The 23,046-nt window shown below is 41.3% G+C and overlaps 1 protein-coding gene across 1 annotated transcript in view; it reads right to left on the bottom strand.

Moving 5' to 3' along the window:
* Positions 1-272: 272 nt before the first annotated feature.
* Positions 273-23,046, bottom strand: part of LOC135567501 (methionine synthase-like) — a gene marked incomplete at both ends in the record, with an annotated part of 55,328 nt that continues 32,554 nt past the window's right edge. Inside the window, 4 exons of the mRNA XM_065014866.1 lie at positions 273-469; positions 14,255-14,410; positions 16,060-16,135; positions 19,610-19,708. Coding sequence (XP_064870938.1) covers positions 273-469; positions 14,255-14,410; positions 16,060-16,135; positions 19,610-19,708 — 528 coding nt within the window. The remainder of the gene's footprint in view (positions 470-14,254; positions 14,411-16,059; positions 16,136-19,609; positions 19,709-23,046) is intronic.

Consider the following 23,046-nt stretch of genomic DNA (forward strand, 5'->3'; position numbering starts at 1 on the left):
GAATGTAGTTGATTTGATTAAAACACACAGGATGTTTCTAAATATGGAAAAATACGTTTTAACATTTAGATCAACCGATTGGTCGAAAAGAACAGATGACAAGATTTTTTTTTTTGTCGTGGACAGCCCTACTTGTTATAGATTTATAAATGGAAATTAATTGAACACAGACGCACACAGACCCCGCCCACACACACACAGACCCCGCCCACACAGACACCGCCACCCCCCATGAACTAACACACCCTGTTCCAGATCTCCCTGCTACTCACCTGTTGGCGTAGTCCATAGAATGTGGCGAGGGGCGTGGTGGAGCGAGGTGTGACGTCATGTTCGTACACCTGGATGTCGTCTCCTACACTCTGGGCGGGCCAGAAGCCCACCAGGCCACGCCCCCAGAGACCCTTATTATCTATCAGTCTGTTGAGGAGCCGCTGGGCGTCGTCAAACACCCTCCGAGCCTCCTCACCTGTACAGGTTCATTATAACAGTATTATCTATCAGTCTCCTCACCTGTACAGGTTCATTATAACATTATTATCTATCAGTCTCCTCACCTGTACAGGTTCATTATGACATTATTATCTATCAGTCTCCTCACCTGTACAGGTTCATTATAACATTATTATCTATCAGTCTCCTCACCTGTACAGGTTCATTATGACATTATTATCTATCAGTCTCCTCACCTGTACAGGTTCATTATAACATTATTATCTATCAGTCTGTTGTAGAGTCATCAGTCTCCTCACCTGTACAGGTTCATTATGACATTATTATCTATCAGCCTCCTCACCTGTACAGGTTCATTATAACATTATTATCTATCAGTCTCCTCACCTGTACAGGTTCATTATAACATTATTATCTATCAGTCTCCTCACCTGTACAGGTTCATTATAACATTATTATCTATCAGTCTGTTGTAGAGTCATCAGTCTCCTCACCTGTACAGGTTCATTATGACATTATTATCTATCAGTCTCCTCACCTGTACAGGTTCATTATAACATTATTATCTATCAGTCTCCTCACCTGTACAGGTTCATTATAACATTATTATCTATCAGTCTCCTCACCTGTACAGGTTCATTATAACATTATTATCTATCAGTCTCCTCACCTGTACAGGTTCATTATAACATTATTATCTATCAGTCTGTTGTAGAGTCATCAGTCTCCTCACCTGTACAGGTTCATTATGACATTATTATCTATCAGTCTCCTCACCTGTACAGGTTCATTATAACATTATTATCTATCAGTCTCCTCACCTGTACAGGTTCATTATAACATTATTATCTATCAGTCTCCTCACCTGTACAGGTTCATTATGACATTATTATCTATCAGTCTCCTCACCTGTACAGGTTCATTATAACATTATTATCTATCAGTCTCCTCACCTGTACAGGTTCATTATAACATTATTATCTATCAGACTCCTCACCTGTACAGGTTCATTATGACATTATTATCTATCAGTCTCCTCACCTGTACAGGTTCATTATAACATTATTATCTATCAGGCTCCTCACCTGTACAGGTTCATTATAACATTATTATCTATCAGTCTGTTGTAGAGTCATCAGTCTCCTCACCTGTACAGGTTCATTATGACATTATTATCTATCAGTCTCCTCACCTGTACAGGTTCATTATAACATTATTATCTATCAGTCTCCTCACCTGTACAGGTTCATTATAACATTATTATCTATCAGTCTCCTCACCTGTACAGGTTCATTATAACATTATTATATATCAGTCTCCTCACCTGTACAGGTTCATTATAACATTATTATCTATCAGTCTGTTGTAGAGTCATCAGTCTCCTCACCTGTACAGGTTCATTATGACATTATTATCTATCAGTCTCCTCACCTGTACAGGTTCATTATAACATTATTATCTATCAGTCTCCTCACCTGTACAGGTTCATTATAACATTATTATCTATCAGTCTCCTCACCTGTACAGGTTCATTATGACATTATTATATATCAGACTCCTCACCTGTACAGGTTCATTATGACATTATTATCTATCAGTCTCCTCACCTGTACAGGTTCATTATAACATTATTATCTATCAGTCTCCTCACCTGTACAGGTTCATTATAACATTATTATCTATCAGCCTCCTCACCTGTACAGGTTCATTATGACATTATTATCTATCATTCTCCTCACCTGTACAGTTTCATTATGACATTATCTATCAGTCTCCTCACCTGTACAGGTTCATTATGACATTATCTATCAGTCTCCTCACCTGTACAGGTTCATTATAACATTATTATATATCAGTCTCCTCACCTGTACAGGTTCATTATAACATTATTATCTATCAGTCTCCTCACCTGTACAGGTTCATTATGACATTATTATCTATCAGTCTCCTCACCTGTACAGGTTCATTATAACATTATTATCTATCAGTCTCCTCACCTGTACAGGTTCATTATAACATTATTATCTATCAGTCTCCTCACCTGTACAGGTTCATTATGACATTATTATCTATCAGTCTCCTCACCTGTACAGGTTCATTATAACATTATTATCTATCAGTCTGTTGTAGAGTCATCAGTCTCCTCACCTGTACAGGTTCATTATGACATTATTATCTATCAGTCTCCTCACCTGTACAGGTTCATTATAACATTATTATCTATCAGTCTCCTCACCTGTACAGGTTCATTATAACATTATTATCTATCAGTCTCCTCACCTGTACAGGTTCATTATAACATTATTATCTCAGTCAGTCTGTTGTAGAGTCATCAGTCTCCTCACCTGTACAGGTTCATTATGACATTATTATCTATCAGTCTCCTCACCTGTACAGGTTCATTATAACATTATTATCTATCAGTCTCCTCACCTGTACAGGTTCATTATGACATTATTATCTATCAGTCTCCTCACCTGTACAGGTTCATTATAACATTATTATCTATCAGTCTGTTGTAGAGTCATCAGTCTCCTCACCTGTACAGGTTCATTATGACATTATTATCTATCAGTCTCCTCACCTGTACAGGTTCATTATAACATTATTATCTATCAGTCTCCTCACCTGTACAGGTTCATTATAACATTATTATCTATCAGTCTCCTCACCTGTACAGGTTCATTATGACATTATTATATATCAGACTCCTCACCTGTACAGGTTCATTATAACATTATTATATATCAGTCTCCTCACCTGTACAGGTTCATTATGACATTATTATCTATCAGTCTCCTCACCTGTACAGGTTCATTATAACATTATTATCTATCAGTCTCCTCACCTGTACAGGTTCATTATAACATTATTATCTATCAGTCTCCTCACCTGTACAGGTTCATTATGACATTATTATATATCAGACTCCTCACCTGTACAGGTTCATTATAACATTATTATATATCAGTCTCCTCACCTGTACAGGTTCATTATGACATTATTATCTATCAGTCTCCTCACCTGTACAGGTTCATTATAACATTATTATCTATCAGTCTCCTCACCTGTACAGGTTCATTATAACATTATTATCTATCAGCCTCCTCACCTGTACAGGTTCATTATGACATTATTATCTATCATTCTCCTCACCTGTACAGTTTCATTATGACATTATCTATCAGTCTCCTCACCTGTACAGGTTCATTATGACATTATCTATCAGTCTCCTCACCTGTACAGGTTCATTATAACATTATTATATATCAGTCTCCTCACCTGTACAGGTTCATTATAACATTATTATCTATCAGTCTCCTCACCTGTACAGGTTCATTATGACATTATTATCTATCAGTCTCCTCACCTGTACAGGTTCATTATAACATTATTATCTATCAGTCTCCTCACCTGTACAGGTTCATTATAACATTATTATCTATCAGTCTCCTCACCTGTACAGGTTCATTATGACATTATTATATATCAGTCTCCTCACCTGTACAGGTTCATTATAACATTATTATCTGTTGTAGAGTATCAGTCTCCTCACCTGTACAGGTTCATTATGACATTATTATCTATCAGTCTCCTCACCTGTACAGGTTCATTATGACATTATTATCTATCAGTCTCCTCACCTGTACAGGTTCATTATAACATTATTATCTATCAGTCTCCTCACCTGTACAGGTTCATTATAACATTATTATCTATCAGTCTCCTCACCTGTACAGGTTCATTATGACATTATTATCTATCAGTCTCCTCACCTGTACAGGTTCATTATGACATTATTATCTATCAGTCTCCTCACCTGTACAGGTTCATTATAACATTATTATCTATCAGTCTCCTCACCTGTACAGGTTCATTATAACATTATTATCTATCAGTCTCCTCACCTGTACAGGTTCATTATAACATTATTATCTATCAGTCTGTTGTAGAGTCATCAGTCTCCTCACCTGTACAGGTTCATTATGACATTATTATCTATCAGTCTCCTCACCTGTACAGGTTCATTATAACATTATTATCTATCAGTCTCCTCACCTGTACAGGTTCATTATAACATTATTATCTATCAGTCTCCTCACCTGTACAGGTTCATTATAACATTATTATATTATCTATCAGTCTCAGTCTCACCTGTACAGGTTCATTATAACATTATTATCTATCAGTCTCCTCACCTGTACAGGTTCATTATAACATTATTATCTATCAGTCTCCTCACCTGTACAGGTTCATTATGACATTATTATCTATCAGTCTCCTCACCTGTACAGGTTCATTATAACATTATTATCTATCAGTCTCCTCACCTGTACAGGTTCATTATAACATTATTATCTATCAGTCTGTTGTAGAGTCATCAGTCTCCTCACCTGTACAGGTTCATTATGACATTATTATCTATCAGTCTCCTCACCTGTACAGGTTCATTATAACATTATTATCTATCAGTCTCCTCACCTGTACAGGTTCATTATAACATTATTATCTATCAGTCTCCTCACCTGTACAGGTTCATTATAACATTATTATATATCAGTCTCCTCACCTGTACAGGTTCATTATAACATTATTATCTATCAGTCTGTTGTAGAGTCATCAGTCTCCTCACCTGTACAGGTTCATTATGACATTATTATCTATCAGTCTCCTCACCTGTACAGGTTCATTATAACATTATTATCTATCAGTCTCCTCACCTGTACAGGTTCATTATAACATTATTATCTATCAGTCTCCTCACCTGTACAGGTTCATTATGACATTATTATCTATATCAGACTCCTCACCTGTACAGGTTCATTATGACATTATTATCTATCAGTCTCCTCACCTGTACAGGTTCATTATAACATTATTATCTATCAGTCTCCTCACCTGTACAGGTTCATTATAACATTATTATCTATCAGTCTCCTCACCTGTACAGGTTCATTATAACATTATTATCTATCAGTCTCCTCACCTGTACAGGTTCATTATGACATTATTATCTATCAGTCTCCTCACCTGTACAGGTTCATTATGACATTATTATCTATCAGTCTCCTCACCTGTACAGGTTCATTATAACATTATTATATATCAGTCTCCTCACCTGTACAGGTTCATTATAACATTATTATCTATCAGTCTCCTCACCTGTACAGGTTCGTTATAACATTATTATCTATCAGTCTCCTCACCTGTACAGGTTCATTATAACATTATTATCTATCAGTCTCCTCACCTGTACAGGTTCATTATAACATTATTATCTATCAGTCTCCTCACCTGTACAGGTTCATTATGACATTATTATCTATCAGTCTCCTCACCTGTACAGGTTCATTATAACATTATTATCTATCAGTCTGTTGTAGAGTCATCAGTCTCCTCACCTGTACAGGTTCATTATGACATTATTATCTATCAGTCTCCTCACCTGTACAGGTTCATTATAACATTATTATCTATCAGTCTCCTCACCTGTACAGGTTCATTATAACATTATTATCTATCAGTCTCCTCACCTGTACAGGTTCATTATAACATTATTATCTATCAGTCTGTTGTAGAGTCATCAGTCTCCTCACCTGTACAGGTTCATTATGACATTATTATCTATCAGTCTCCTCACCTGTACAGGTTGACATTATTATTATAACATTATTATCTATCAGTCTCCTCACCTGTACAGGTTCATTATAACATTATTATCTATCAGTCTCCTCACCTGTACAGGTTCATTATAACATTATTATCTATCAGTCAGTCTCCTCACCTGTACAGGTTCATTATAACATTATTATCTATCAGTCTCCTCACCTGTACAGGTTCATTATAACATTATTATCTATCAGTCTCCTCACCTGTACAGGTTCATTATAACATTATTATCTATCAGTCTCCTCACCTGTACAGGTTCATTATGACATTATTATATATCAGTCTCCTCACCTGTACAGGTTCATTATAACATTATTATCTATCAGTCTCCTCACCTGTACAGGTTCATTATAACATTATTATCTATCAGTCTCCTCACCTGTACAGGTTCATTATGACATTATTATCTATCAGTCTCTTCAGTTCATTATAACATTATTATCTATCAGTCTCCTCACCTGTACAGGTTCATTATAACATTATTATCTATCAGTCTCCTCACCTGTACAGGTTCATTATAACATTATTATCTATCAGTCTCCTCACCTGTACAGGTTCATTATGACATTATTATATATCAGTCTCCTCACCTGTACAGGTTCATTATGACATTATTATCTATCAGTCTCCTCACCTGTACAGGTTCATTATAACATTATTATCTATCAGTCTCCTCACCTGTACAGGTTCATTATGACATTATTATCTATCAGTCTCCTCACCTGTACAGGTTCATTATGACATTATTATCTATCAGTCTCCTCACCTGTACAGGTTTCATTATGACATTATCTATCAGTCTCCTCACCTGTACAGGTTCATTATGACATTATCTATCAGTCTCCTCACCTGTACAGGTTCATTATAACATTATTATATATCAGTCTCCTCACCTGTACAGGTTCATTATAACATTATTATCTATCAGTCTCCTCACCTGTACAGGTTCATTATGACATTATCTATCAGTCTCCTCACCTGTACAGGTTCATTATAACATTATTATATATCAGTCTCCTCACCTGTACAGGTTCATTATGACATTATTATCTATCAGTCTCCTCACCTGTACAGGTTCATTATGACATTATTATCTATCAGTCTCCTCACCTGTACAGGTTCATTATAACATTATTATATATCAGTCTCCTCACCTGTACAGGTTCATTATGACATTATTATCTATCAGTCTCCTCACCTGTACAGGTTCATTATGACATTATTATCTATCAGTCTCCTCACCTGTACAGGTTCATTATAACATTATTATCTATCAGTCTCCTCACCTGTACAGGTTCATTATAACATTATTATCTATCAGTCTCCTCACCTGTACAGGTTCATTATAACATTATTATCTATCAGTCTCCTCACCTGTACAGGTTCATTATAACATTATTATCTATCAGTCTGTTGTAGAGTCATCAGTCTCCTCACCTGTACAGGTTCATTATGACATTATTATCTATCAGTCTCCTCACCTGTACAGGTTCATTATAACATTATTATCTATCAGTCTCCTCACCTGTACAGGTTCATTATAACATTATTATCTATCAGTCTCCTCACCTGTACAGGTTCATTATAACATTATTATCTATCAGTCTCCTCACCTGTACAGGTTCATTATAACATTATTATCTATCAGTCTCCTCACCTGTACAGGTTCATTATAACATTATTATCTATCAGTCTCCTCACCTGTACAGGTTCATTATAACATTATTATCTATCAGACATTATTATCTATCTCTCCTCACCTGTACAGGTTCATTATAACATTATTATCTATCAGTCTCCTCACCTGTACAGGTTCATTATAACATTATTATCTATCAGTCTCCTCACCTGTACAGGTTCATTATGACATTATTATCTATCAGTCTCCTCACCTGTACAGGTTCATTATAACATTATTATCTATCAGTCTCCTCACCTGTACAGGTTCATTATGACATTATTATCTATCAGTCTCCTCACCTGTACAGGTTCATTATGACATTATTATCTATCAGTCTCCTCACCTGTACAGGTTCATTATAACATTATTATCTATCAGTCTCCTCACCTGTACAGGTTCATTATAACATTATTATCTATCAGTCTCCTCACCTGTACAGGTTCATTATAACATTATTATCTATCAGTCTCCTCACCTGTACAGGTTCATTATGACATTATTATCTATCAGTCTCCTCACCTGTACAGGTTCATTATAACATTATTATCTATCAGTCTCCTCACCTGTACAGGTTCATTATAACATTATTATCTATCAGTCTCCTCACCTGTACAGGTTCATTATAACATTATTATCTATCAGTCTCCTCACCTGTACAGGTTCATTATGACATTATTATCTATCAGTCTCCTCACCTGTACAGGTTCATTATAACATTATTATCTATCAGTCTCCTCACCTGTACAGGTTCATTATAACATTATTATCTATCAGTCTCCTCACCTGTACAGGTTCATTATAACATTATTATCTATCAGTCTCCTCACCTGTACAGGTTCATTATAACATTATTATCTATCAGGTTCATTATAAGGTTCATTATATTATCTATCAGTCTCCTCACCTGTACAGGTTCATTATAACATTATTATCTATCAGTCTCCTCACCTGTACAGGTTCATTATGACATTATTATCTATCAGTCTCCTCACCTGTACAGGTTCATTATGACATTATTATCTATCAGTCTCCTCACCTGTACAGTTTCATTATGACATTATCTATCAGTCTCCTCACCTGTACAGGTTCATTATAACATTATTATATCTATCAGTCTCCTCACCTGTACAGGTTCATTATGACATTATTATCTATCAGTCTCCTCACCTGTACAGGTTCATTACCTGTACAGGTTCATTATAACATTATTATATATCAGTCTCCTCACCTGTACAGGTTCATTATAACATTATTATCTATCAGTCTCCTCACCTGTACAGGTTCATTATGACATTATTATCTATCAGTCTCCTCACCTGTACAGGTTCATTATAACATTATTATCTATCAGTTCATTATAACATTATTATCTATCAGTCTCACCTGTACAGGTTCATTATAACATTATTATATATCAGTCTCCTCACCTGTACAGGTTCATTATAACATTATTATCTATCAGTCTCCTCACCTGTACAGGTTCATTATAACATTATTATCTATCAGTCTCCTCACCTGTACAGGTTCATTATAACATTATTATCTATCAGTCTCCTCACCTGTACAGGTTCATTATGACATTATTATCTATCAGTCTCCTCACCTGTACAGGTTCATTATGACATTATTATCTATCAGTCTCCTCACCTGTACAGGTTCATTATGACATTATTATCTATCAGTCTCCTCACCTGTACAGGTTCATTATGACATTATTATCTATCAGTCTCCTCACCTGTACAGGTTCATTATAACATTATTATCTATCAGTCTCCTCACCTGTACAGGTTCATTATAACATTATTATCTATCAGTCTCCTCACCTGTACAGGTTCATTATAACATTATTATCTATCAGTCTCCTCACCTGTACAGGTTCATTATAACATTATTATCTATCAGTCTCCTCACCTGTACAGGTTCATTATAACATTATTATCTATCAGTCTCCTCACCTGTACAGGTTCATTATAACATTATTATCTGTATCAGTCTCCTCACCTGTACAGGTTCATTATGACATTATTATCTATCAGTCTCCTCACCTGTACAGGTTCATTATGACATTATTATCTATCAGTCTCCTCACCTGTACAGGTTCATTATAACATTATTATCTATCAGTCTCCTCACCTGTACAGGTTCATTATGACATTATTATCTATCAGTCTCCTCACCTGTACAGGTTCATTATAACATTATTATCTATCAGTCTCCTCACCTGTACAGGTTCATTATCATTATGACATTATTATTATCTATCAGTCTCCTCACCTGTACAGGTTCATTATAACATTATTATCTATCAGTCTCCTCACCTGTACAGGTTCATTATAACATTATTATCTATCAGTCTCCTCACCTGTACAGGTTCATTATGACATTATTATCTATCAGTCTCCTCACCTGTACAGGTTCATTATGACATTATTATCTATCAGTCTCCTCACCTGTACAGGTTCATTATAACATTATTATCTATCAGTCTCCTCACCTGTACAGGTTCATTATAACATTATTATCTATCAGTCTCCTCACCTGTACAGGTTCATTATAACATTATTATCTATCAGTCTCCTCACCTGTACAGGTTCATTATGACATTATTATCTATCAGTCTCCTCACCTGTACAGGTTCATTATAACATTATTATATATCAGTCTCCTCACCTGTACAGGTTCATTATAACATTATTATCTATCAGTCTCCTCACCTGTACAGGTTCATTATGACATTATTATCTATCAGTCTCCTCACCTGTACAGGTTCATTATGACATTATTATCTATCAGTCTCCTCACCTGTACAGGTTCATTATGACATTATTATCTATCAGTCTCCTCACCTGTACAGGTTCATTATGACATTATTATCTATCAGTCTCCTCACCTGTACAGGTTCATTATGACATTATTATCTATCAGTCTCCTCACCTGTACAGGTTCATTATGACATTATTATCTATCAGTCTCCTCACCTGTACAGGTTCATTATGACATTATTATCTATCAGTCTCCTCACCTGTACAGGTTCATTATGACATTATTATCTATCAGTCTCCTCACCTGTACAGGTTCATTATGACATTATTATCTATCAGTCTCCTCACCTGTACAGGTTCATTATGACATTATTATCTATCAGTCTCCTCACCTGTACAGGTTCATTATGACATTATTATTATATCAGTCTCCTCACCTGTACAGGTTCATTATGACATTATTATCTATCAGTCTCCTCACCTGTACAGGTTCATTATGACATTATTATCTATCAGTCTCCTCACCTGTACAGGTTCATTATGACATTATTATCTATCAGTCTCCTCACCTGTACAGGTTCATTATGACATTATTATCTATCAGTCTCCTCACCTGTACAGGTTCATTATGACATTATTATCTATCAGTCTCCTCACCTGTACAGGTTCATTATGACATTATTATCTATCAGTCTCCTCACCTGTACAGGTTCATTATGACATTATTATCTATCAGTCTCCTCACCTGTACAGGTTCATTATGACATTATTATCTATCAGTCTCCTCACCTGTACAGGTTCATTATGACATTATTATCTATCAGTCTCCTCACCTGTACAGGTTCATTATGACATTATTATCTATCAGTCTCCTCACCTGTACAGGTTCATTATGACATTATTATCTATCAGTCTCCTCACCTGTACAGGTTCATTACCTGTACAGGTTCATTATAACATTATTATCTATCAGTCTCCTCACCTGTACAGGTTCATTATGACATTATTATCTATCAGTCTCCTCACCTGTACAGGTTCATTATGACATTATTATCTATCAGTCTCCTCACCTGTACAGGTTCATTATGACATTATTATCTATCAGTCTCCTCACCTGTACAGGTTCATTATGACATTATTATCTATCAGTCTCCTCACCTGTACAGGTTCATTATGACATTATTATCTATCAGTCTCCTCACCTGTACAGGTTCATTATGACATTATTATCTATCAGTCTCCTCACCTGTACAGGTTCATTATGACATTATTATCTATCAGTCTCCTCACCTGTACAGGTTCATTATGACATTATTATCTATCAGTCTCCTCACCTGTACAGGTTCATTATAACATTATTATCTTCAGTCTCATCAGTCTCCTCACCTGTACAGGTTCATTATAACATTATTATCTATCAGTCTCCTCACCTGTACAGGTTCATTATGACATTATTATCTATCAGTCTCCTCACCTGTACAGGTTCATTATGACATTATTATCTATCAGTCTCCTCACCTGTACAGGTTCATTATAACATTATTATATATCAGTCTCCTCACCTGTACAGGTTCATTATAACATTATTATCTATCAGTCTCCTCACCTGTACAGGTTCGTTATAACATTATTATCTATCAGTCTCCTCACCTGTACAGGTTCATTATAACATTATTATCTATCAGTCTCCTCACCTGTACAGGTTCATTATAACATTATTATCTATCAGTCTGTTGTAGAGTCATCAGTCTCCTCACCTGTACAGGTTCATTATGACATTATTATCTATCAGTCTCCTCACCTGTACAGGTTCATTATGACATTATTATCTATCAGTCTCCTCACCTGTACAGGTTCATTATGACATTATTATCTATCAGTCTCCTCACCTGTACAGGTTCATTATGACATTATTATATATCAGTCTCCTCACCTGTACAGGTTCATTATGACATTATTATCTATCAGTCTCCTCACCTGTACAGGTTCATTATAACATTATTATCTATCAGTCTGTTGTAGAGTCATCAGTCTCCTCACCTGTACAGGTTCATTATGACATTATTATCTATCAGCCTCCTCACCTGTACAGGTTCATTATGACATTATTATCTATCAGTCTCCTCACCTGTACAGGTTCATTATGACATTATTATCTATCAGTCTCCTCACCTGTACAGGTTCATTATAACATTATTATATATCAGTCTCCTCACCTGTACAGGTTCATTATAACATTATTATCTATCAGTCTCCTCACCTGTACAGGTTCGTTATAACATTATTATCTATCAGTCTCCTCACCTGTACAGGTTCATTATAACATTATTATCTATCAGTCTCCTCACCTGTACAGGTTCATTATAACATTATTATCTATCAGACTCCTCACCTGTACAGGTTCATTATGACATTATTATCTATCAGTCTCCTCACCTGTACAGGTTCATTATAACATTATTATATATCAGTCTCCTCACCTGTACAGGTTCATTATGACATTATTATCTATCAGTCTCCTCACCTGTACAGGTTCATTATGACATTATTATATATCAGTCTCCTCACCTGTACAGGTTCATTATGACATTATTATCTATCAGTCTCCTCACCTGTACAGGTTCATTATGACATTATTATCTATCAGTCTCCTCACCTGTACAGGTTCATTATGACATTATTATCTATCAGTCTCCTCACCTGTACAGGTTCATTATGACATTATTATATATCAGTCTCCTCACCTGTACAGGTTCATTATGACATTATTATCTATCAGTCTCCTCACCTGTACAGGTTCATTATGACATTATTATCTATCAGTCTCCTCACCTGTACAGGTTCATTATGACATTATTATCTATCAGTCTCCTCACCTGTACAGGTTCATTATGACATTATTATCTATCAGTCTCCTCACCTGTACAGGTTCATTATGACATTATTATATATCAGTCTCCTCACCTGTACAGGTTCATTATGACATTATTATCTATCAGTCTCCTCACCTGTACAGGTTCATTATAACATTATTATCTATCAGTCTGTTGTAGAGTCATCAGTCTCCTCACCTGTACAGGTTCATTATGACATTATTATCTATCAGCCTCCTCACCTGTACAGGTTCATTATGACATTATTATCTATCAGTCTCCTCACCTGTACAGGTTCATTATAACATTATTATCTATCAGTCTCCTCACCTGTACAGGTTCATTATGACATTATTATCTATCAGTCTCCTCACCTGTACAGGTTCATTATGACATTATTATCTATCAGTCTCCTCACCTGTACAGGTTCATTATGACATTATTATCTATCAGTCTCCTCACCTGTACAGGTTCATTATTATCTATCAGTCTCCTCACCTGTACAGGTTCATTATAACATTATTATCTATCAGTCTCCTCACCTGTACAGGTTCATTATGACATTATTATCTATCAGTCTCCTCACCTGTACAGGTTCATTATGACATTATTATCTATCAGTCTCCTCACCTGTACAGGTTCATTATTATCTATCAGTCCATCAACCACAGGTACAATATTATATTACACCTGTTATACCTCCACATAAGCTTCTGAACAGTCTGAAGGGATGGCAGGAATGCACCTTCTCCATAGAAATACAATCACAACAGTAGAATGGCGATAGCATTACATCTCTATGTCCTCTACGTCACTGTACGGTTTTGTCCTTGAAGATCTTGGGGTACCCTCTGTTAGGGTACTTCCTCTCAGCTGCCACACGTCAAAGAAAGGCTTCCAGTCGATGTAGTCCACCAGCCTCCGCAGGTCATACCCCTCAAACACACGGGTACCCAGGAACTGAGGACACACTGACAGGGGGAGGGAGGGAGGGAGGGGGAGGGAGGGAGAGAGAGCGGGAGAAAGAGAGAGAGAGAGAGAGAGAACGGGAGAGAGAGAGAGCGGGAGGTAGAGAGCGAGAGTACAGGCGGGAGGTTCATTATAACATTATCTCATCATAGAGAGAGAGAGAGAGCGGGAGAGAGCAGGGAGAGAGACATTATTATCTATCAGCTGTACAGGAGAGAGCGGGAGAGCGCGGGAGAGAGCGCGGGAGAGAGTGGGAGAGAGAGAGCGGGGAGAGATAGAGCGGGAGAGATAGAGGGGAGAGAGAGAGCGGGAGAGAGAGAGAGAGAGAGAGAGAACGGGAGAGAGAGAACGGGAGAGAGAGAGAGAACGGGAGAGAGAGAGAGAACGGGAGAGAGCGAGAGAGCGGGAGAGAGCGAGAGAACGGGAGAGAGAGAGAGAACGGGAGAGAGCGAGAGAGCGGGAGAGAGAGAGAGAACGGGAGAGAGCGAGAGAACGGGAGAGAGCGAGAGAGCGGGAGAGAGCGAGAGAGCGGGAGAGAGAGAGAGAGAACGGGAGAGAGCGGGAGAGAGCGAGAGAGCGGGAGAGAGAGAGAACGGGAGAGAGCGAGAGAGCGGGAGAGAGCGAGAGAGCGGGAGAGAGAGAGAACGGGAGAGAGAGAGAGAGAGCGGAGAGAGAGAGAACGGGAGAGAGAGAGAGAGCGGGAGAGAGAGAGAACGGGAGAGAGAGAGAGAGCGGGAGAGAGAGAGAGCGAGAGAGCGGGGAGAGAGAGCGGGAGAGAGAGAGAGCGGGGGAGAGAGAGAGAGCGGGAGAGAGAGAGAGAGGGAGAGAGAGAGAGAGCGGGAGAGAGAGAGAACGGGAGAGAGAGAGAACGGGAGAGAGAGAGAGAACGGGAGAAAGAGAGAGAGAGCGGGAGAGAGAGAGAAGGAGGAGAGAGAGAAGCGGGAGAAGAGAGAGAGAGCGGGAGAGAGAGAGAACGGGAGAGAACGGGAGAGAGAGAGAGAGAGAAGAGAGAGAGAGAGAGAGAGAGAGAGAGAACGGGGAGAGAGAGAGAACGGGAGAAAGGGAGAGAGAGAGAGAGAGAACGGGAGAGAGAGAGAGAGAGAGAGAGACGGGAGAGAGAGAGAGAGAGAGAGAGAGAGAGAGAGAGAGAGAGAACGGGAGAGAGAGAGAGAGAGAGAGAGAGAGAGAGAGAGAACGGGGAGAGAGAGAGAGGCGGGAGAGAGAGAGAGCGGGAGAGAGAGAGAGAGCGGGAGAGAGAGAGAGCGGGAGAGAGAGAGAGAGCGGGAGAGAGAGAGAGAATGGGGAGAGAGAGAGAGAGAGAGAGAGAGAGAACGGGAGAGAGAGAGAGAATGGGAGAGAGAGAGAGCGGGAGAGAGAGAGAGAGAGAGAGAGAGAGAGAGAGAATGGGAGAGAGAGAGAGAGAGAGAGAATGGGAGAGAGAGAGAGAGAGAGAGAGAATGGGAGAGAGAGAGAGAGAGAGAGAGAGAGAGAGAGAGAGAATGGGAGAGAGAGAGAGAGAGAGGATCAGTCACCATCAAAATATGACCTACATCGGTCAGACAGAAATAAGTCTCGTCTTTTCAATGACAAGCAGACAAATGACTTCCTGAAGTCCTGGGGGACAGTTGATCCCAGTGAATTAGTGTCGTACCTGGTTTGGCCTGAGAAAGCCAATCCACATGGAGTCCTTTCTCCCTGGCCTGGGCTAGAGACAGGAACCGCCTCTCCTGAGAACACAGACACACAGAGACTCCTGTCATCATCTACCTGAACAGCTCTCAGACAGCCCAGCCATTACAGTGTAGTGTCCCAAACTACCAGCTACGGCCCTGGACACGTGTTGAGGACCAGGATTCATCCACCCATCAGAGGAATCAGCTGTATAGTGATAGGACCAGGATTCATCCATCCATCAGCTGTATAGTGATAGGACCAGGATTCATCCACCCATCAGAGGAATCAGCTGTATAGTGATAGGACCAGGATTCATCCACCCATCAGAGGAATCAGCTGTATAGTGATAGGACCAGGATTCATCCACCCATCAGCTGTATAGTGATAGGGCCAGGATTCATCCACCCATCAGAGGAATCAGCTGTATAGTGATAGGACCAGGATTCATCCACCCATCAGCTGTATAGTGATAGGGCCAGGATTCATCCACCCATCAGCTGTATAGTGATAGGACCAGGATTCATCCACCCATCAGCTGTATAGTGATAGGACCAGGATTCATCCACCCATCAGCTGTATAGTGATAGGACCAGGATTCATCCACCCATCAGCTGTATAGTGATAGGACCAGGATTCATCCACCCATCAGCTGTATAGTGACAGGACCAGGATTCATCCACCCATCAGAGGAATCAGCTGTATAGTGATAGGACCAGGATTCATCCACCCATCAGCTGTATAGTGATAGGACCAGGATTCATCCACCCATCAGCTGTATAGTGATAGGACCAGGATTCATCCACCCATCAGCTGTATAGTGACAGGACCAGGATTCATCCACCCATCAGAGGAATCAGCTGTATAGTGATAGGACCAGGATTCATCCACCCATCAGCAGTATAGTGATAGGACCAGGATTCATCCACCCATCAGCTCTATAGTGACAGGACCAGGATTCATCCACCCATCAGCTGATTAGTGATAGGACCAGGATTCATCCACCCATCAGCTGTATAGTGATAGGACCAGGATTCATCCACCCATCAGCTGTATAGTAATAGGACCAGGATTCATCCACCCATCAGCTGTATAGTGATAGGACCAGGATTCATCCACCCATCAGAGGAATCAGCTGTATAGTGATAGGACCAGGATTCATCCACCCATCAGCTGTCTAGTGATAGGACCAGGATTCATCCACCCATCAGCTGTATAGTGATAGGACCAGGATTCATCCACCCATCAGAGGAATCAGCTGTATAGTGATAGGACCAGGATTCATCCACCCATCAGAGGAATCAGCTGTATAGTGATAGGACCAGGATTCATCCATCCATCAGCTGTATAGTGATAGGACCAGGATTCATCCACCCATCAGCTGTATAGTGATAGGACCAGGATTCATCCACCCATCAGAGGAATCAGCTGTATAGTGATAGGACCAGGATTCATCCACCCATCAGCTGTATAGTGATAGGACCAGGATTCATCCACCCATCAGCTGTATAGTGATAGGACCAGGATTCATCCACCCATCAGCTGTATAGTGACAGGACCAGGATTCATCCACCCATCAGAGGAAGCAGCTGTATAGTGATAGGACCAGGATTCATCCACCCATCAGCAGTATAGTGATAGGACCAGGATTCATCCACCCATCAGCTCTATAGTGACAGGACCAGGATTCATCCACCCATCAGCTGATTAGTGATAGGACCAGGATTCATCCACCCATCAGCTGTATAGTGATAGGACCAGGATTCATCCACCCATCAGCTGTATAGTAATAGGACCAGGATTCATCCACCCATCAGCTGTATAGTGATAGGACCAGGATTCATCCACCCATCAGAGGAATCAGCTGTATAGTGATAGGACCAGGATTCATCCACCCATCAGCTGTCTAGTGATAGGACCAGGATTCATCCACCCATCAGCTGTATAGTGATAGGACCAGGATTCATCCACCCATCAGAGGAATCAGCTGTATAGTGATAGGACCAGGATTCATCCACCCATCAGAGGAATCAGCTGTATAGTGATAGGACCAGGATTCATCCACCCATCAGAGGAATCAGCTGTATAGTGATAGGACCAGGATTCATCCATCCATCAGCTGTATAGTGATAGGACCAGGATTCATCCACCCATCAGCTGTATAGTGATAGGACCAGGATTCATCCACCCATCAGAGGAATCAGCTGTATAGTGATAGGACCAGGATTAATCCACCCATCAGAGGAATCAGCTGTATAGTGATAGGACCAGGATTCATCCACCCATCAGAGGAATCAGCTGTATAGTGATAGGACCAGGATTTATCCACCCATCAGCTGTATAGTGATAGGACCAGGATTCATCCACCCATCAGAGGAATCAGCTGTATAGTGATAGGACCAGGATTCATCCACCCATCAGCAGTATAGTGATAGGACCAGGATTCATCCACCCATCAGAGGAATCAGCTGTATAGTGATAGGACCAGGATTCATCCACCCATCAGAGGAATCAGCTGTATAGTGATAGGACCAGGATTCATCCACCCATCAGCTGTATAGTGATAGGGCCAGGATTCATCCACCCATCAGAGGAATCAGCTGTATAGTGATAGGACCAGGATTCATCCACCCATCAGAGGAATCAGCTGTATAATCAGCCTTCTAGACTGTTCCAGTACAGGACAGTCTGTTAGACTAGAACAAATCCTACCTTCTAGACTGTTCCAGTACAGGACAGTCTGTTAGACTGGAACAACTCCTCCCTTCTAGACTGTTCCAGTACAGGACAGTCTGTTAGACTAGAACAACTCCTCCCTTCTAGACTGGAACAACTCCTCCCTTCTAGACTGTTCCAGGACAGGACAGTCTGTTAGACTGGAACAACTCCTCCCTTCTAGACTGTTCCAGAACAGGACAGTCTGTTAGATTGGAACAACTCCTACCTTCTAGACTGTTCCAGTACAGGACAGTCTGTTAGACTGGAACAACTCCTCCCTTCTAGACTGTTCCAGTACAGGACAGTCTGTTAGACTAGAACAACTCCTCCCTTCTAGACTGGAACAACTCCTACCTTCTAGACTGTTCCAGAACAGAACAATCTGTTAGACTGGAACAACTACCTTCTAGACTGTTCCAGGACAGTCTGTTAGACTGGAACAACTCCTACCTTCTAGACTGTTCCAGAACAGGACAGTCTGTTAGACTGGAACAACTCCTACCTTCTAGACTGTTCCAGTACAGGACAGTCTGTTAGACTGGAACAACTCCTACCTTCTAGACTGTTCCAGAACAAGACAGTCTGTTAGACTGGAACAACTCCTCCCTTCTAGACTGGAACAACTCCTACCTTCTAGACTGTTCCAGAACAGGACAGTCTGTTCCTAATACAGAGCCCTAGATTTCATCCAATGATTTCAGAGTGTTGTAGTGGTCCAATGTGTGTGTTACGTGCGCATGTTTGTCTCTCTGTGTGTGTGTGTGTGTGTGTGTGTGTGTGTGTGTGTGTGTGTGTGTGTGTGTGTTCCTCACCTTTAGAGAGTCGTAGTGGTCCTGTCTGATGTCTTCGTACTCCTCTGTCGTCTCCTCAAAGAACTCCTCCCTCACATTCTCATCTAGCAGCTGGGAACACTGAAGAGACAAATCAAATCAAATCAAATCAAATTTATTTATATAGCCCTTCGTACATCAGCTGATATCTCAAAGTGCTGTACAGAAACCCAGCCTAAAACCCCAAACAGCAAACAATGCAGGTGTAAAAGCACGGTGGCTAGGAAAAACTCCCTAGAAAGGAAGTGTGACAACAACACGGAGGCTCATCTAACAGCTGAGGACACTGACAGAGACAACAACACTGAGGACACTGACAGAGACAACAACAGGGAGGACACTGGCAGAGACAACAACAGGGAGGACACTGGCAGAGACAACAACAGGGAGGACACTGGCAGAGACAACACGGAGGACACTGACAGAGACAACAACACTGAGGACACTGACAGAGACAACAACACGGAGGACACTGACAGAGACAACAACACGGAGGACACTGACAGAGACAACAACAGGGAGGACACTGGCAGAGACAACAACAGGGAGGACACTGGCAGAGACAACACGGAGGACACTGACAGAGACAACAACACTGAGGACACTGACAGAGACAACAACAGGGAGGACACTGGCAGAGACAACACGGAGGACACTGACAGAGACAACAACACTGAGGACACTGACAGAGACAACAACACGGAGGACACTGACAGAGACAACAACACGGAGGACACTGACAGAGACAACAACACGGAGGACACTGACAGAGACAACAACACTGAGGACACTGACAGAGACAACAACACTGAGGACACTGAAGAGACACTGAGGACACTGACAGAGACAACAACACGGAGGACACTGACAGAGACACTGAGGACACTGACAGAGACACAACACGGAGGACACTGACAGAGACAACAACACGGAGGACACTGACAGAGACAACAACACGGAGGACACTGACAGAGACAACAACACTGAGGACACTGAAGAGACAACAACACTGAGGACACTGACAGAGACACTGAGGACACTGACAGAGACAACAACACGGAGGACACTGACAGAGACAACAACACGGAGGACACTGACAGAGACAACAACACGGAGGACACTGAAGAGACAACACGGAGGACACTGAAGAGACAACACAGAGGACACTGACAGAGACAACACGGAGGACACTGACAGAGACAACACGGAGGACACTGACAGAGACAACAACACAGAGGACACTGACAGAGACAACAACACGGAGGACACTGAAGAGACAACACAGAGGACACTGACAGAGACAACACAGAGGACACTGACAGAGACAACAACACGGAGGACACTGACAGAGACAACACAGAGGACACTGACAGAGACAACACGGAGGACACTGAAGAGACAACAACACTGAGGACACTGAGAGAGACAACACTGAGGACACTGAAGAGACAACAACACTGAGGACACTGAAGAGACAACACAGAGGACACTGACAGAGACAACACGGAGGACACTGACAGAGACAACAACACTGAGGACACTGAAGAGACAACAACACTGAGGACACTGACAGAGACAACACAGAGGACACTGAGAGAGACAACACTGAGGACACTGAAGAGACAACAACACGGAGGACACTGGCAGAGACAACACAGAGGACACTGACAGAGACAACAACACAGAGGACACTGACAGAGACAACAACACAGAGGACACTGACAGAGACAACAACACGGAGGACACTGACAGAGACAACACAGAGGACACTGAGAGAGACAACACTGAGGACACTGAAGAGACAACAACACTGAGGACACTGAAGAGACAACACGGAGGACACTGACAGAGACACTGAGGACTAAGACACTGAGGACACTGACAGAGACAGCACTGAGGACACTGACAGAGACAACAACACTGAGGACACTGACAGAGACAACACTGAGGACACTGACAGAGACAACACGGAGGACACTGACAGAGACAACAACACTGAGGACACTGAGACAGAGACAACAACACAGAGGACACTGACAGAGACAACAACACGGAGGACACTGACAGAGACAACACGGAGGACACTGACAGAGACAACACGGAGGACACTGACAGAGACAACACGGAGGACACTGACAGAGACAACAACACGGAGGACACTGACAGAGACAACACAGAGGACACTGACAGAGACAACACTGAGGACACTGACAGAGACAACAACACGGAGGACACTGACAGAGACAACAACACGGAGGACACTGACAGAGACAACATGGAGGACACTGACAGAGACAACAACACGGAGGACACTGACAGAGACAACAACACGGAGGACACTGACAGAGACAACAACACGGAGGCTCATCTAGCAGCTGAGGACACTGACAGAGACAACACTGAGGACACTGACAGAGACAACAACACAGAGGACACTGACAGAGACAACACTGAGGACACTGACAGAGACAACAACACGGAGGACACTGACAGAGACAACACAGAGGACACTGACAGAGACAACAACACTGAGGACACTGACAGAGACAACAACACGGAGGACACTGACAGAGACAACAACACGGAGGACACTGACAGAGACAACACAGAGGACCCTGACAGAGACAACAACACTGAGGACACTGACAGAGACAACACAGAGGACCCTGACAGAGACAACAACACTGAGGACACTGACAGAGACAACACAGAGGACACTGACAGAGACAACAACACGGAGGACACTGACAGAGACAACAACACGGAGGACACTGACAGAGACAACACAGAGGACCCTGACAGAGACAACAACACTGAGGACACTGACAGAGACAACACTGAGGACACTGACAGAGACAACAACACGGAGGACACTGACAGAGACAACAACACGGAGGACACTGACAGAGACAACAACACGGAGGACACTGGCAGAGACAACACAGAGGACACTGACAGAGACAACAACACAGAGGACACTGACAGAGACAACAACACAGAGGACACTGACAGAGACAACAACACGGAGGACACTGACAGAGACAACACGGAGGACACTGACAGAGACAACAACACGGAGGACACTGACAGAGACAACAACACTGAGGACACTGACAGAGACAACACAGAGGACCCTGACAGAGACAACAACACTGAGGACACTGACAGAGACAACACAGAGGACACTGACAGAGACAACAACACGGAGGACACTGACAGAGACAACAACACGGAGGACACTGACAGAGACAACACAGAGGACCCTGACAGAGACAACAACACTGAGGACACTGACAGAGACAACACTGAGGACACTGACAGAGACAACAACACGGAGGACACTGACAGAGACAACAACACGGAGGACACTGACAGAGACAACAACACGGAGGACACTGGCAGAGACAACACAGAGGACA

The sequence above is a fragment of the Oncorhynchus nerka genome, unplaced genomic scaffold, assembly GCF_034236695.1.
Source record: "Oncorhynchus nerka isolate Pitt River unplaced genomic scaffold, Oner_Uvic_2.0 unplaced_scaffold_1985, whole genome shotgun sequence".
Classification (NCBI taxonomy): Eukaryota; Metazoa; Chordata; class Actinopteri; order Salmoniformes; family Salmonidae; genus Oncorhynchus; species Oncorhynchus nerka.